This window comes from Oncorhynchus nerka, linkage group LG9b, assembly GCF_034236695.1.
Source record: "Oncorhynchus nerka isolate Pitt River linkage group LG9b, Oner_Uvic_2.0, whole genome shotgun sequence".
Classification (NCBI taxonomy): Eukaryota; Metazoa; Chordata; class Actinopteri; order Salmoniformes; family Salmonidae; genus Oncorhynchus; species Oncorhynchus nerka.
The window spans coordinates 30,052,676-30,068,409 of record NC_088424.1 but is presented as its reverse complement, the minus strand read 5'-3'; the positions used below and the strand labels follow the sequence as shown (position 1 = coordinate 30,068,409).

Genomic DNA, 15,734 nt, shown 5'->3' with positions numbered 1-15,734 from the left:
CTGTGAGGTGCTTGTTTGGTAAAGTATGTTAGTTAGACCAATAGCACACTCTTTTGTTTGTAGGCTACATGAGGGAGCATTGACCATAGACCCCAATACAGGACATGTCACATGGCAAGAGAAATATGACAGAGGAAAATCAGTTACAATAGGTCAAATGAAAATTAGGAAGTAAAGTTGCATAATACCATAATAATGAATCATTCTGTTTAATTACAAGTTTTGATCCACAAATGAACAGTGGGGATATACAATAACATTTGTTATTTGAGTCTACATGAAGGGGCACGATAAAAACAATGAACAGTTAGTTGAATGGTCCTGTCACGTGATGGAATAGCAATCCAACTGGGCACATAGGGATGAACACATGAGATGAGAGGCATGGTGTGGACTTTACATAAACATATGAACAATCATCTGTCTTCAACTATCAGGTGTCTCGGCGGTGGCAGCCTTTTTAAGATGCCATGACGTGTTTTACAAAAGCTGCGAAGGAAAATAGACAAGGGAATTAGGTACGGAAATATTGATTGATTTAAAAGGTATGTTTTGGAATGTTTGGTCAAAGAGAGCAAGAAGAGGGTATCATTTTTTACCTTCGTAGTTTACACAGCCGTTGGCGTCCTCCTGGTTTGTCATGAGCTGCTCAACCTCATCCTCCTTCATCTTTTCACCTATAACCAATCAAACATACTGTTCAATTCCCTTTTTTAGTTAAATAGCATTTAAATTGAGTCTGCCCTAAAATCTTTACAGTCTACATTAGCTGTGTCCCATCCTGTATGTCATGTAGCCAACTCTTCTACTGTTGTCAATGGTCTGACAATAAAGAGTTGGCTACTTCCCATATAGGATGGGACCAGACAAAGTCAAACTATTTTAGACTGTATTATTGTATGCTATGTTAAATATGTCTAAGGCCATGGACTCACCCAGTGATGCCAGGACGTGCCTGAGCTCAGCGCCCATGACTGTACCATCGCCCAGTTTGTCGAACACCCTCAGTCCCTCAACAAAGTCCTCATATGTGCCGCGGTCCTTGGCTTTGCAAATGTGTTGGTGGATTGGCAGGAAGCTGTCAAAGTCCAGCATCTTTGTCGCCATTTCTGTGTATGAAACAACAAAATCAAATGTCATTGAAACCATCCACACTACCACCAATACAGGAGCTAGAAATGTAGAACATTAACTTGTATTAAAATAATACATATTCCATATATGATTAACCAAATTAGATTTCAAATATAAAAAGTTAATAATAGGTACATTTTAAAAGCTTATTGATAAAACATCAAAGAAAGCCAACTGATCAACATATATATTTTTATTGGTTTTAGAAACTCCCCAAAATAAACTGATCATGGAATGTTGCATGGACTTACCTTCAGGCTTGGGCTTTCCAAGGACGTACATGATTTCTGCGTTGGTGGGGTTCTGCCCCAGTGCCCTGATCACATCACCACACTGTCCGTACGTGATCTTCATCTCATTCAGTGGTGTCCTGTCGAACAGCTGGAAAGCATCCTTGAAATCTGTGGAGAGAGCAACACAAAAGTGGCGTTGTGTTTCTAGATTATTTTTCGCTTGTCTGTCAGGGCCCTAAAAGCAGGCTGGTCTCACAGCATGCAAATCTCAATTTGAGTATAGGATGGACATTTTCAAAAGACAATGATTTACTGTTGCTTTCTCTCAACACATCTCTATCACTTTCATGTACCTCTGTCACATTCAGTGGTGGGAAAAGTATCCAACTGTCATACTTCAATAAAAGTAAAGATACCTTAATAGAAAATGACTCACGTAAAAGTAAATGTCACCCAGTAAAAGTCTACTTGAGTAAAAGTTTAAAAGTATTGGTTTAAAATATACTTAAGTATAAAAAGTAAAAGTATAAATCATTTCAAATTCCTTATATTAAGCAAAACAGATGGCACCATGTGTTTAGTTAGTCTGCCAGATCAGAGGCAGTAGGGATGACCAGGGATGTTCGGTTGATAACTGCGTGAATTGGACTCTTTTCCTGTCCTGCTAAGTACTTTTGGGTGTCAAGGAAATTGTATGGAGTAAAAAGTACAATATTTTCTTAAGGAAAATAGTGAAGTAAAAGTAAAAGTAGTCAAAAATATAAATAGTAAAGTACAGATACCCCCCAAAATGTACTTAAGTAGTACTTAATGTATTTGTACTTAAGTACTTTACACCACTGGCCACGTTCATGTACTTCTGTCACATTACACTTTCATGTACTTCTGTCACACTGCACGCTCATGTACCAGACTAGATATATTGTGAAAACACAGTCAAACAAACTCTAACAACAATAATCTCAATCTTACCTTCAATTTGCTCGGGGGTGAATTCAAGCTGAAAGGAAAAGCAAAATCATTAAACCCTATTTGGTGCAGGATGTGAATGTGAAGGGAAGTGAGCAACAATTGAAAATGACTTTGAAAAACTGAGGTCAAACACATAAAGCCTTGATAGTAGTTGTATCACCCCACTCGCCTTTATGACGCCCCCACTGTAGGTGTCCAAACAATATAGAGATTCCCCAGGCTACAGTTACACTCCACTTATTCTAGTTATTTAAAGCCAGGGCTTGATCAGTGTCAATTTATGGCTGACCTTCAGACACACACAGCCTCCACACACATGCCTCCTGCTGACTGTTTTGATTGTGCACATGCCTTTGACCAACTGCTTTTCCTGTCTACGTTTTACACCAGGTCTGTTGTCTTAACGCAAGATGATGTGTAAGATGGAGGTTACAAGTGTCATGCAAATGATTAAGTGACACTTCACCAGCATAGAGAGAAAGTGCCCTATTAAAAGGGTAAGCATTTCACAGCTGATGAAGGAGGTCAGGGTTGAGTCACTTGAGTCCCTCTGGATGATCCTGACTGTAAAGTGAATGTGAAATGGAGGAGAAAAGGAGGAGAAGGACACTAGAACGAAATGGTGCTTATCCCACATTTCTGGTTGTCTGAATAACTTCAAAGGTCTAACCCAAAGCTGTATTAAAATCCAATTTATATTCATTTCAAATCCTTCATGTAAAGAGGATCGCACCCTTCTTGGCGATTTTCCTATTGTGTGTGTTGGATTTGTTTCAGATAGTCATAAATTACTGTCAGATCTGTGGATATTTAGAGATCCCAGCCAACGGTGGAGCTACATAGTTTTGCATGTTTAAATAAATGGCCTTGGTAAGATACATATGTATTTATCTTTGCACTTTTTTCCCCTTTCTTTTTTGCACAAAGCCAGTCAGCCTTTCGATTTGGGTGGTCTGCTATGCATGGACATAAATTAAAATCACATTGTGTGGCTTTAACCTCACTACATTGTAATACAGCTGCTCCCTCAACCATGGAACATGTTTACCCACATAGAAGAGGCAGAAATAGCAAGAAACAAACGTTGTCTTGTGTAAGCTAATATATACCAGCTCAAACCTCCATCAAGTTCAAGCTACTTTGGCTTATGTACAAAACAATGTGACTTACAATGGTAAATAATAGTACAAAGAAAGCTCAAGGCCTGTGTTTGCATATCATATAAAATGATCATTGTTGCTCTTCAATCTGTCATGCTACTGGTGTTTTGTCTTATCAATGTGGAAACGGCTGAACAGTAGGATTCCTATTTGAATGCACTGCACTGTTCACGTCACATGGTGTCTCTGATGTTCTTGAAAAACACAGATGACTATCGATGGAAGACCGAACTCTTACTGCCATCCTTGAAAGGTCAGTTTTGCCCTCAAGTGGATAGATGGCTTGATGTTGAGATTAAGGGTATTACATTTTTTCTTATCAATTTTATGAATGTGAAAAGAATGGAACCTCACACATATGGTAGTAAAATGATGTCCTGTCTGATAGCCCAGTATCAATTGTTGCATCTAATAAACATATAATAAACAGCCTTTTTCAATCTTGAATTAATCCCTAATCATTTTAAACACATTTGAAGATAACGAATAATTGAAAAACATGTTTATGTTAATGTTTCCCCTACCATCTAGACCACCATCCAACACTCACATCCAAAGCTCATCACATTTTCCTTATTCCCATCGTCATGCAAACCAAAGTGAAAATAGGAGTTTTTCTGTACCACAACTTCTGCAGGGTTAAACTCCGGGATCTTGACGGGCTCAGGCTCTGGGGCTTTGGGTTTGGGTGCTTCTTTGGGCTCTTCCTTCTTCTTGGGCGCCATTGTGAGAACAGAGAAGCACAACTAAGCACAGGAGCCACAGGAGGAACAACACAGCAGAGGGTAACACTTTGGGTTGGGGCTGGGGCCCTTTATTCTGTCAGTCCAGGTGTCATCCTCACCCCCTCCCTGGCCCGCAGAGCTGCCAACAATAGTGAGTGTACTATAAAAGGCCATGCTTTGTGCTTCTATTTAAGACAGACTACAGGCTGCGGATGCACATCATCAAGATGCCTACTAATTTGGATCGAAATCCCCCGCCTGGGTCCTCATCCTTGAATCCAGCTATTTCTATCTAGTCCATATATGTGTTCAGGTGTGCATGCTAACTGTTCCTGTAGATGGTTTGCAAAACTACCTTTAACTTCCTTCATACCTAACACAAAGAAATAAGAATGGTATCCACAAGTTCATCTGACTCCGGGGAAGTAGATAAAGGGATGTATTGCCAAAACCCTGAACTTTCCCTTTAAGGGAAAATGATAGTGTTGTAACCGAAACTCTTTGTTCTACCAGTTATTTTTTAGTTATTTTACCTTTATTTAACTAGGCAAGTCAGTTAAGAACAAATTCTTATTTTCAATGACGGCCTAGGAACAGTGGGTTAATCTGCCTGTTCAGGGGCAGAACGACAGATTTGTACCTTGTCAGCTCGGGGGTTTGAACTCTCTAACCACTAGGCTACCCTGCCGCCTACTGAACTAAGGTGTTGAGGGGGGGTATGTGATCATCTGAGAAGCAGACGGTGAATGTGACTCACATTATCCTGCCATAATAATATTGATAATACCCTGCAATTACTCTCCACTCAGATTGAATATTGCATAATGGCTAATAAATTAGTATTATCTGCCACGGATAGGACCGGAGGACATGTGTGTGGGCAAGCATGGTGGGTCTGTGAGATTATTATTTATTTATGGGACAGATGTTCCTATCTGCAGGGATTTGCAGAGCATTAGTGACAGTGTGGAGAGAGATTTGAATAGTCTCTCTGCTGGCAGTAGACCCAAAGGCATATTAATTGCTCTTGGACTGGACTTTTCAGATGTTAGCTTATGGACCTGCTAATAAAAAATGGCTTGCTTGATCCATGACAAGACGCCATTGTCTCTTTCTGAACAGCTTGCCCCAGAGAAATCCACCACACCGTGTATTTTCCCCTTCAGTTAACATGCAGGATCAATCTGATGGAATTATTGGTTCGTTTCACACTGACTGCTCAGCTTGCATTGCACAAAAAGACAAGGAAGGAAACTTTCATTATAAGAGGATATTGAAATGCTGTGTTTAGTGATGCATACTGCTGACTATGGATAGAAAAATGGAGAGAAGAATATGGAAATAAGATCAGTGTCAGAGAAACGAAGCATAAACACAGCACACACTCCTCCAAATAATGACTGCATCTAATATAATCAATGAACTATCAAGAACCTGCCAAGTAATGGTTTCTTTATTTAATCCGAAGAAAGTGGTCTCCCATCCAATGTCTATAATAGTCCACATTGCATTGTTTGTTTCTGACAATGCTTGTGTTCTCTTGTCTGTATGCTACTGTACAAGGACTCTGGCAGCTGCTTTGTGGTTGTATTTCAAGACCCTGCGACTGATACATTATTCTATGCCCATGTCGTGAAAATTTGACAATTTGTTTGATTCGTTAAATAAAGTTTATGGTGTGACCGATATAATCTAAATGAACTGTTCTTCCTTATGTACTTTTGTTTCCTAGAATATCACACAGGCATGTGACCAAGTTTGGATTGGTTCAACGCCATCTCCTCAGCTTGCCAGTGTGCCACTTTTAACTTCCGATTGCTTCCTATTTCCAGATTGTCTTTGAATTGTTTCAACATTTGGCAAGTAAATACTGAATGAGCCTAGAGATTTCCTGTTTGTAATGATGAGTGAGTATACTGCTAAAGGGAATATAAATACTAAATGAGAGAAGAGATTTCCTTTTCCTCAACTAAATGGTCACACAGGTGGCGAACAGCTTTACTCTGACAACAGGGTTATATGATCATTGAGAGCTTTGGACTATAATGCTCTATCGGCATTTTAGTCTATCGGCATTTTAATTGAGTTATTGACATAGCCTTGTTCTGTTGAATGTTCTCTACCGATAAAGTGCTCTAAATACCCCAATTCATGTTGTTAAGTTCAAAAGAATACCATTTCAAAATTGCTGACACCATTCAAACCAATGAGGATTCAGACCTTTAAAGCCAAGCATCTCAGAATCATCTTTTTGCAGATAAAACTTTATAGCCCCAAACTCTCAATGTGTCAATCTGGGCTGAATTAAGTTCATCCATACAGGGGTTATTCAAGGCTACATCTCACTCTACCTGGAGAGCCTACCAATCAAAGGCAAAATACAAGCTTATCAGGTAATAACTCTACAGAGCCCTGTGTGAAAGAGGCAAGGTAGGCTTAAGGCCAGCAGTGCAGATTTGATTATCACAGGCTGTGATAACCCACAATACTGTGAATATAATGTAATTATTGCGTCAAACATCATACACTGGCTACTGATGAACTCTGTTAGTGTTACTGAATTGATCAGCTCCTGTTTTCAGAAATCATCCTGCTCAATGTCATTTGCATCAGTTATCAAATCAAAGTGAAATGTTCTACCAGCCAATGACTGATAATTGCATAAATATGTCAGTAAAATTCATCTCCGAACAGACAGTACTGCACCTTGCCATTATTATGTTGTGATGCCTATCCAACTCATTGCTGGCTTGCACTTGCACTTGAACAGAACCCCGGCCAGTCAATGAGTGTCAACCTACATAGAGGCACAGATGGAAACTCAGTGTGTCAGTCAGGTTATAAATGGATCAAGCCCTTCATAGCTCTAACTGCCACACCACGAACATTATATCAGATGATTGACATTGAAGAGGGCTATTGCAGTCATCCCAGAATGACCACCCCATGGGGAAGCTCGTAAAACATGCATGATCTGTCCAGTTTGCTATTTTGGTGCTGCCTGTTGTTCTCTCTGGTACGTACCTTGGAAAGGGTCCAGACGATTTACAATGTCAATTGTTATTTGGCCCTCAAACAAAGCGAAGCGACCTTCAGTGCAGCTGTACTGTAGCAGAGGCTGCTTAGCAAACTAAAGTCCTAAGTAAGTATAGACACACTTAGTTTGAACTTCACTGTTTGGATTCAATGAAACACAGTAACATCCCTTAATCCAGAAGGGACAAACAGAGAACTAACAAGAATTAATTCATTTATAAGCTGTACACTGTCGAATAACAGCCATAGAGCACAATTATCCAGGAAATTCAGCTGGCAATGTCTCAAATTATGGTTCTGCCCTGCCGCGTGGCAGGTTATAATTCTGTCTAAGTTCAGGAGGACGTGGATAGCACTATTCTCAGGGAGGAAGAGAGTTGATGATTAGAAGGAGAAACACCTATCAAGGTCCCCGATAACTAGTGTGGATCCCTTTGCATAATAGTTCAATGGCCAGGACTCCCGCATGAGACTGGATTGTTAGGGTCTAGAGCTGTCAAACATGTGATTTCCTGTGTTTTATATATATTTCCACACTATGAGGTTGGAATAATACTGTGAAATGGTGTAAAGGATGATAATGCCCTTTACGTTTAAGAGTGTAAGAGCTGTTTGAAAACCATTGAAGTCCATGTATGTAAAATATTCAGGTATTATCTATTCAGTGATAGGACTAGACCTAGACCTTGATTAGATTTAACATATGAAAAAGACACAATCTTTATAAAAACATTTGCCTATTTTAAACTCACAGGAAACACTTAGTTAAACATTGCATGATATTTGTGAGTATTTCAAATCATACAAACTTGAACCTGTTACTATGAGGCTGGTGCCACACTGTCAAACTGTCACCAGGCATAGACTGGGACACAGTGCCCTCCTTTGGCTAAAAGGTTAAATATGTGACATGGAGTCAACAACACCCATTTACTTTCTATGTGTCAGACAAGGAACAAGCTGTACAATTTTATATGAATGAAAGCTGTTGAATGAATGAAAGCATGAAATCATGGTTTTTGATGACTCCATCACTATAATTCCTGTAGAATGTACAGCATCTCAAGAAAACTTTACAAGAGCTCTGTTCGATCGAACCCATGCACACCCACTTGAACACATTCTAATCTACTTTAAACTTTAAAATATTTGTTTTCTTAAATTTAATTCAAAGAACATCCAACTATTATGGGCCAGTTCAAATGCCTAACATTAACTGTTGACTAAATAGAGAGACAAAGTTACCTAATACCAAAGTTGTGGACACGAGTAACATAACTTGCTTTTGAGTCTGACTCCAGTCCCAAATTTCATGACTTGATACTCAACTTGATAGAAATAAAATAACTTGAGACTTGACTTCGGGACTCTAATTGAACATGACTTGAGACTGATGACTTGAAATGATCCACTGGATGTCATAAGGTGAATGCACCAATTTGTAAGTCGCTCTGGATAAGAACGTCTGCTAAATGACTTAAATGTTAAATCTGGCCAGGTTTTATAATGTTTTGTCACTCATTTTGTGGCAGAGAGTCTACCTGGATTACTCTCCATGCACCCAGAGGCAGTAGCTGCAGTAGCTGCAACAGATTGGCTAGTGAAACGCACACGCAGCACTCTGATTGGACCAGCAAACTGTCAATCAACACAGGTCGGGTGAGCTAGCAGATTGGATCAGGTGCAGCACAGATGTCAAATTATAGGAAGAGCGGATTGCCATAGTAAATAAATATGCAGCTCCAAAAATTGTTTGGTTATCAAGAATATGAACATTTACATTGCAAGCTCATCAGCAATGGGGCATCAATTAGTAGCATAGGCCTACTGGTATTTTGGTATGTAGCAGTTGCTTGAAATGTCGAATTTACTCATGAATCTTGCATTTAGAATTTGTTTAAAATGAATTATTACTGTAGCGAAGACACACCATAGGAGTGGCTCTTTACTTGAGCTCTCAAAACTCCCACCAGTGGAATGCTATTTTTCTCCTGTTGAAGAGTTTGCTGTTGCTTTCACATGTTTAGTAAATATCTAAATTGCACCTGGGCAGGAAAACTACATTATGCCCTTTCTCCTGCATTTCAAAGATGATGGTACAATTTTTTTCCCAATAACTCAATTTAGCGGAGTATCTACAGAATGAGCATTTAATTTTACCCATTGATCAAAAGATTGGACACTCGACTTTAATGCACATTTATTGGGCACATATCAGACCTCAGTATAAGACCCAGATGCAGACAGTTCAAAATAACAAATGTTTATTTACGAATCAGGGGGCAGGCAAACGACAGTTCAAGGGCAGGCAGAGGTCAGTAATCCAGGGCAGAGTTCGTAAGGTACAGAACGGCAGGCAGGCTTATGGAAACAGGAGACAAAGGGCTGTGAGACATAACTTTAATCCTAATCCTCACATGAAAAGTGAGATGTATACGGAGGGTACGGGGCAACAGAGGACGAACAGCAGAGGGGCTAAGAATCTTGGAGTTGGGGAAAGGAGGGGCAGATCCCGAGTGGACAGCCATACCCTCTGCCCGAGACGATACCGGGGAGCTGGGGTCCGGTGGTGGTCCACCTATTGTCGATACCTGGAGGTGGTCTTAAGAAGAGCCGACCGAGTTTTCTTCCAGGTCCGACCTCTTCCTCTTGCTCCGGGAAGAGTGGGGGCTGATATCCGAGGGAACGCTCAGAAGAAGAGAGACCAGTGGCAGAGCAGGGGAGGGTGTTGTAGACGTACTCAACCCACACGAGTTGCTGGCTCCAGGTGGTGGGGTTGGCGGAGACAAGGCAGCGAAGAGTTGTCTCCAGGTCCTGATTGGCTCGCTCCGACTGGCCATTAGACTGGGGGTGGAACCCAGAGGACAGGCTGGCCAATGAGCATGCAGAACGCCTTCCAGAATCGGGACAAGAACTGAGAACTCTGGTCGGAGACCATGTCCACCGGGAGTCCATGGATCCGGAAAACGTGCTGCAACATGAGCTGAGCCATCTCTTTGGCGGAGAGTAGCTCGGGGAGAGGAATGAAATGGGCGGCCTTGGATAACCGGTCCACTACTGTAAGGCAACGGTGTTGCCATCAGACGGGCGAAGACCAGTGATGAAGTCCAGGGATATGTGTGACCAGGGAAGGTGAGGGACAGGATGTGGTTGAAGGAGACCAGCTTGAGCTTGCCGATGAGTTATATTCTGTGCACAGATCATGCAGGTGGCGACGAAAGCGGAGGTGTCAGGGACCATGGTAGGCCACCAAAAGCGTTGTCGCACAAAGGCAACGGGAGCCCAGGTGGCAGGCAAGCCTGGAGGGGTGGACAGCGTGGACAGAGTCAGGAACAAACATTTGGGTCTCTGTCCCCCCCGGCTGGGAACGCTACGCCTCACAGGCCTGATTCTCTATTCCCCAGCTGAGTGCTGCCGTCAAACACGAGATGGGAAGGATGGTCTCGGGTTCTGAGGGTGTAGCCGCGGGTCTATAGAGGCGTGAAAGTGTGACATTCTTGGATCCCGGGCAGTAGGAGAGGGAGACGTTAAACCGCGTGAAAAGCAGGGCCCACCTAGCTTGCCTGAAATTGAGACCCTTGACGGTGCGGAGATATTCCAGATTCTTGTGATCCGTCCACACAATGAAAGGATGTTCCGCCCCCTTTATTGACAATGAAAATGAGGGGGAAGAGCTAGAGAACAACGTGACAACTACGAATGAACAACCACCGAGGAACCAGGAAAATCAGGAAGATTGGGGCAGGGAAATGCAGCTAGCTAGCGTAGCTAGTGTGACTAATGTGGCTCCGGTGGCTAAGAGAAGGATATGGTCGATTCAAGAAGAGAAATGAACAGACAAGTATTTTTTTGTACTGCATAATGGGACTAGCTCACTTTGTCTTATTTGCCAGAAGGCAGTCAATTGTTGCAAAACAAGCAAATAAAGAGCGACATTTCCAGTCACACCATGCCACTTGAAAAACATATACACCACAAAGCAACCACAAAGCAACAAAATAGTGCAACTCAAAGGACAACAACATATGTTGGACAGATCTAGCACTGTTGCATAGAAAACTACAGAGGCAACATATGAGATTGCTTGGATACTCACAAGAAACAAGAAGGCCTTTACAGGCGCAGAGATTGTCAAATAATATTTTTTGGCCTCAGACGAAATATTGCATGCTGATTTCACAAACAAGCAAATCAAGGGACTGCAACTCTCAGACTCGACCATAACAAGACGCATAGAAGATATCGGCGAGGACATCGGTAAGTAACTGATTACTGACATATCTGTGGCACCATGTTTTAGTATTGCGCTTGACGAAAGCACTTATCCTCTACAGGATTGCTGGGTCCCCCTCGGGACGGTTGAGCTTAACGTAGGCTAATGCGAATAGCATGAGGTTGTAAGTAACAAGAACATTTCCCAGGACATAGAAATATCTAATATTGGCAGAAAGCTTAATTTCTTGTTATTCTAACTGCACTGTCCAATTTACAGTAGCTGTTACACTGAAATAATACCATGCTATTGTTTGAGGACGGTTACGAACTTGAAAAGTTATTAATAAACCAATTATGCCCATCAAATAAAATAAAATAAAATTTTATTGGTCACATACTCATGGTTAGCAGATGTTAATGCGAGCGTAGCGAAATGCTTGTGCTTCTAGTTCCGACAGTGCAGTAATATCTAACAAGTAATCTAACAAATTCACAACGACTACCTTATACACACAAATGTAAAGGGATGAATAAGAATATGTACATATAAATATATGGATGAGCGATGGCCGTGCGGCATAGTTAAGATGCAGTAGATGGTATAGAATACAGTATATACATATGAGATGGGTAATGTAGGATATGTAGACATTATTAAAGTGGCATTATTTAAAGTGAATAGTGATACCTTTTTTAGATCCATTTATTAAATATATTAATAAGTGACATTGCCCAATTATGTGTTTGGCTCCGCTTCCCTCAAAACGAGTCGTTCAGAGAGGAACTTTTATGTTTACTTCCCCTTCAGGGACAAACACGAGGAGAGGATATTTTGAAAGCCCTTGTTACATTTTTTGCTTGTAATAAAATATTGACTGGTCAAATGTGGCATCTGTGTGCACTGACGGCGCCCCAAAAGTGCGAGGGAAGGAGAAGGGACTCAACAATGAACATTGTGAAACAAAAACAGAGAAACAGACTGACCTGGATTGCCTCACAACAGACAATAAATCTATAATTAATTCAGTCAAGGAGCCGAAGGAAAATTTTCGCTCATCCAACTACTGAGGTAATCCTTAATATGTGTCTTATACATGTGATTTAAAGATCTGTGTGGCAATCTGAATGAATGTCTCAACTCAAAGTGTCCCCCTTACAAAAAATATTAACACTGATTTAGACCTACACAATAATAATATTTAACATTTAAATCAACACTAGGCCTGCTGCTGCTCAAATACACTCACTCCCAAATGCAAGCCCCGCTCTCCTTGTGCACTCTTGAATTAGGCTAACTTTGACTTGCCCCATGTCCACAACCTTTCAATAAATGTGTATCTTGTAAATGCTACCCTACCCTTATTGCTAGCAAGTTATCTATGTAATTCGAGTGAAGTTATTTTCCTTCAATTTGAAAATGTATTTCAGGTGCTTGTGTCTGTCTTGTTTCTGTTCCCGGCCTCTTGTTGGTGCACTCTTTCCATGCCACTTCGATACAAAGTGATTTTGGTAGCAGGTTAGCAGAGGATTTTTGCTAACCCTAACCTTTTCCTAACCTTATCCTCAGTCTCCTAGCCTGCTACGTTAATTCTCCTAACCTGCTGTGTAAGTTATCCTAACATGCTTCACTGGTGTTGAAGAGGCATGAAGAGTGCTTCCCGCCGCTTCTTGGAGCTCTGCTCATGTAGCACCATTTCACACACGTGTTCTGTCATTTTCTAATGTATTTATTTGTTTAATGAGATCTCTCATATTGAAAATGTATACTGGTATGATGGAGAAGAGCCTGTAAATGTTATGTGATGCTATGATTAAGTCTGCTTCTGTACGTTTGTATAGGCATCAGCTTAAATGTTATAATTGGCCAGTTATATTGGCACCCCGCTTGGTGAGGCAATGGTTTTTCCCAGGTTGTAGCCTATGCAGAGTTGCCAGAAAACATTAACATCCAGTTTTCAACCTAACTTACATTTCCCCTGAAAAACTGAAGTGGGAACTCCGCTCAGGAGTATTTCCACCTCTGCTACGTTATATTACCCAGCTATTGGCACAAGATAGGCCCTATTTCTACCTGGCTTTACCAGTGTTCTGTGCTCTGATGGGGAGCGTATACGTGTTTGTAGGCTGTACATTTGTTTGACATTATACCGTTTCCTAGACCAGGAAATATCCTGGATTGAGTTCAGTTTGATTTTGATTTCTTTGGGGCCATTTGTTTTTTCATAGTTTCTTTGATTTTCATAGTTTCTTAGATTTTTTAAGTCCTTTTTGACCTATTTTGCCGACATTATTATATATCCTAACCACTGCACCATCGCTATCCTTATTTTGGGAAAGAAACCACAATTTGAGCACATTTTTGCATCCTTTTCCTCCTGCCTGCTGCGTCATGTCCTTTAGCCAATATCAAATCTAACGACTATCATCATTAGCTAATTAATTTAATTGGTTTGTGATAGCTGTTGATAGACGTACGATGCTCCTGTTTAGCTGTATCATTTTCGACCAACCTTTACTTGGTTGAAAAGACCGGTGTCTTTTAACCTCCCATGGCTAGTTGCAGGTAAAACGTTGGAATTGAGAAAATGCTCCATTATGAAACTAAATACATTTTTGCTCCATGAAGTAATCCAACAATGTATACTCCCCCATCTTGTTGTTCGGCGCTTCCTCTTTCACCTGGCAGTCACCGGGAGTATGTGTGTGTGTTTGTGTGTGTGTGCACGCCTGCACGTGTGTGCATATGTAGCTGTTGCCTGAGAGACTAAGCTTTAACACATCTGTCTCGATGTCTGTTGGGCAGGATATGATAAATGACCTGATGTCTCATTACTGAATACCACTTAATATTCACTCTCTAGTAGACAGCTTGCTGGTTCCGTAAGCAATAAGCATTATGCCTCCAAATGAAATTAACAGGAAAAAAATACAATTAAAGGGAGCACGATATTTCTATTATAGCATATTGGCTGACTGTAATTCATATTCCATTCACCCAGCTCAATGTCAAATCAATAGGTTTAGGCTACTTCACCATAGTCAATATTTTCCCTATACCCAGCATGAGACTGCTACAATGAATCTAAGGGAGTGCCAGATAAAGGGGAGGTAATGAGTGAGGTAATGGAGTCCAGGTGTGCCTCATGATGATGCACAGGTGCGCATAATCATAATGATTGATGCCAGGTGTGCGTAATGTTGGTTGCCTGGACCGGTGGTTAGTAAACCGGCAACGTTGGATAGGTGGAGCAGGAGTAGACTTGACAAAAAAATCTAATCAAAATCAAATCAAATTTATTTGTCACATACACATGGTTAGCAGATGTTAATGCGAGTGTAGCGAAATGCTTGTGCTTCTAGTTCCGACAATGCAGTAATAACCAACGAGTAATCAAACCTAACAATTCCAAAATTACTACCTTATACATACAAGTGTAAAGGGATAAAGAATATGTACATAAAGATATATGAATGTGTGATGGTACAGAACGGCATAGGCAAGATGCAGTAGATGGTATCGAGTACAGTATATACATATGAGATGAGTATTGTAGGGTATTTAAACAAAGTGGCATAGTTTAAAGTGGCTAGTGATACATGTATTACATAAAGATGCAGTAGATGATGTAGAGTACAGTATATACATATACATATGAGATGAGTAATGTAGGGTATGTGAACATTATATTAAGTAGCATTGTTTAAAGTGGCTAGTGATATATTTTACATCAATTTCCATCAATTCCCATTATTAAAGTGGCTGGAGTTGAGTCAGTGTGTTGGCAGCAGCCACTCAATGTTAGTGGTGGGTGTTTAACAGTCTGATGGCCTTGAGATAGAAGCTGTTTTTCAGTCTCTCGGTCCCTGCTTTGATGCACCTGTACTGACCTCAACTTCTGGATGATAGCGGGGTGAACAGGCAGTGGCTCGGGTGATTGTTGTCCCTGATGATCTTTATGGCCTTCCTGTGACATCGGGTGGTGTAGGTGTCCTGGAGGGCAGGTAGTTTGCCCCCGGTGATGCGTTGTGCAGACCTCACTACCCTCTGGAGAGCCTTGCGGTTGTGGGCGGAGCAGTTGCCGTACCAGGCGGTGATACAGCCCGACAGGATTGTGCATCTGTAGAAGTTTCTGAGTGCTTTTGGTGACAAGCCGAATTTCTTCAGCCTCCTGAGGTTGAAGAGGTGCTGCTGCGCCTTCTTCACAACGCTGTCTGTGTGGGTGGACCAATTCAGTTTGTCTGTGATGTGTACGCCGAGG

At 41.2% G+C, this 15,734-nt stretch overlaps 1 protein-coding gene across 1 annotated transcript; it reads right to left on the bottom strand.

The window, feature by feature from the left end:
* Window positions 1-193: 193 nt before the first annotated feature.
* Window positions 194-4,323, bottom strand: LOC115114576 (myosin light chain 1, cardiac muscle-like). Its single transcript, XM_029642945.2, has 6 exons — window positions 4,123-4,323; window positions 2,340-2,367; window positions 1,386-1,535; window positions 936-1,109; window positions 600-677; window positions 194-489 (listed from the first exon to the last, which is right to left on the bottom strand). The coding sequence occupies exons 1-6, from the start codon at window positions 4,222-4,224 to the stop codon at window positions 461-463; spliced, it is 561 nt and encodes a 186-aa protein (XP_029498805.1). The 5' UTR covers window positions 4,225-4,323; the 3' UTR covers window positions 194-460.
* Between the last annotated feature and the right edge of the window lie 11,411 nt (window positions 4,324-15,734).

What these genes read in the sequence shown, in the direction of transcription:
- LOC115114576 (XM_029642945.2), bottom strand. Translation starts at nt 4,224, where the DNA reads ATGGCGCCCAAGAAGAAGGAAGAGCCCAAAGAAGCACCCAAACCCAAA. An exon ending in TTAACCCTGCAGAAGTTGTG is followed by an intron (nt 2,368 to 4,122) that starts GTACAGAAAAAC and finishes TTTTCCTTTCAG; the next exon opens with CTTGAATTCACCCCCGAGCA. An exon ending in TGGAAAGCCCAAGCCTGAAG is followed by an intron (nt 1,110 to 1,385) that starts GTAAGTCCATGC and finishes TTTCATACACAG; the next exon opens with AAATGGCGACAAAGATGCTG.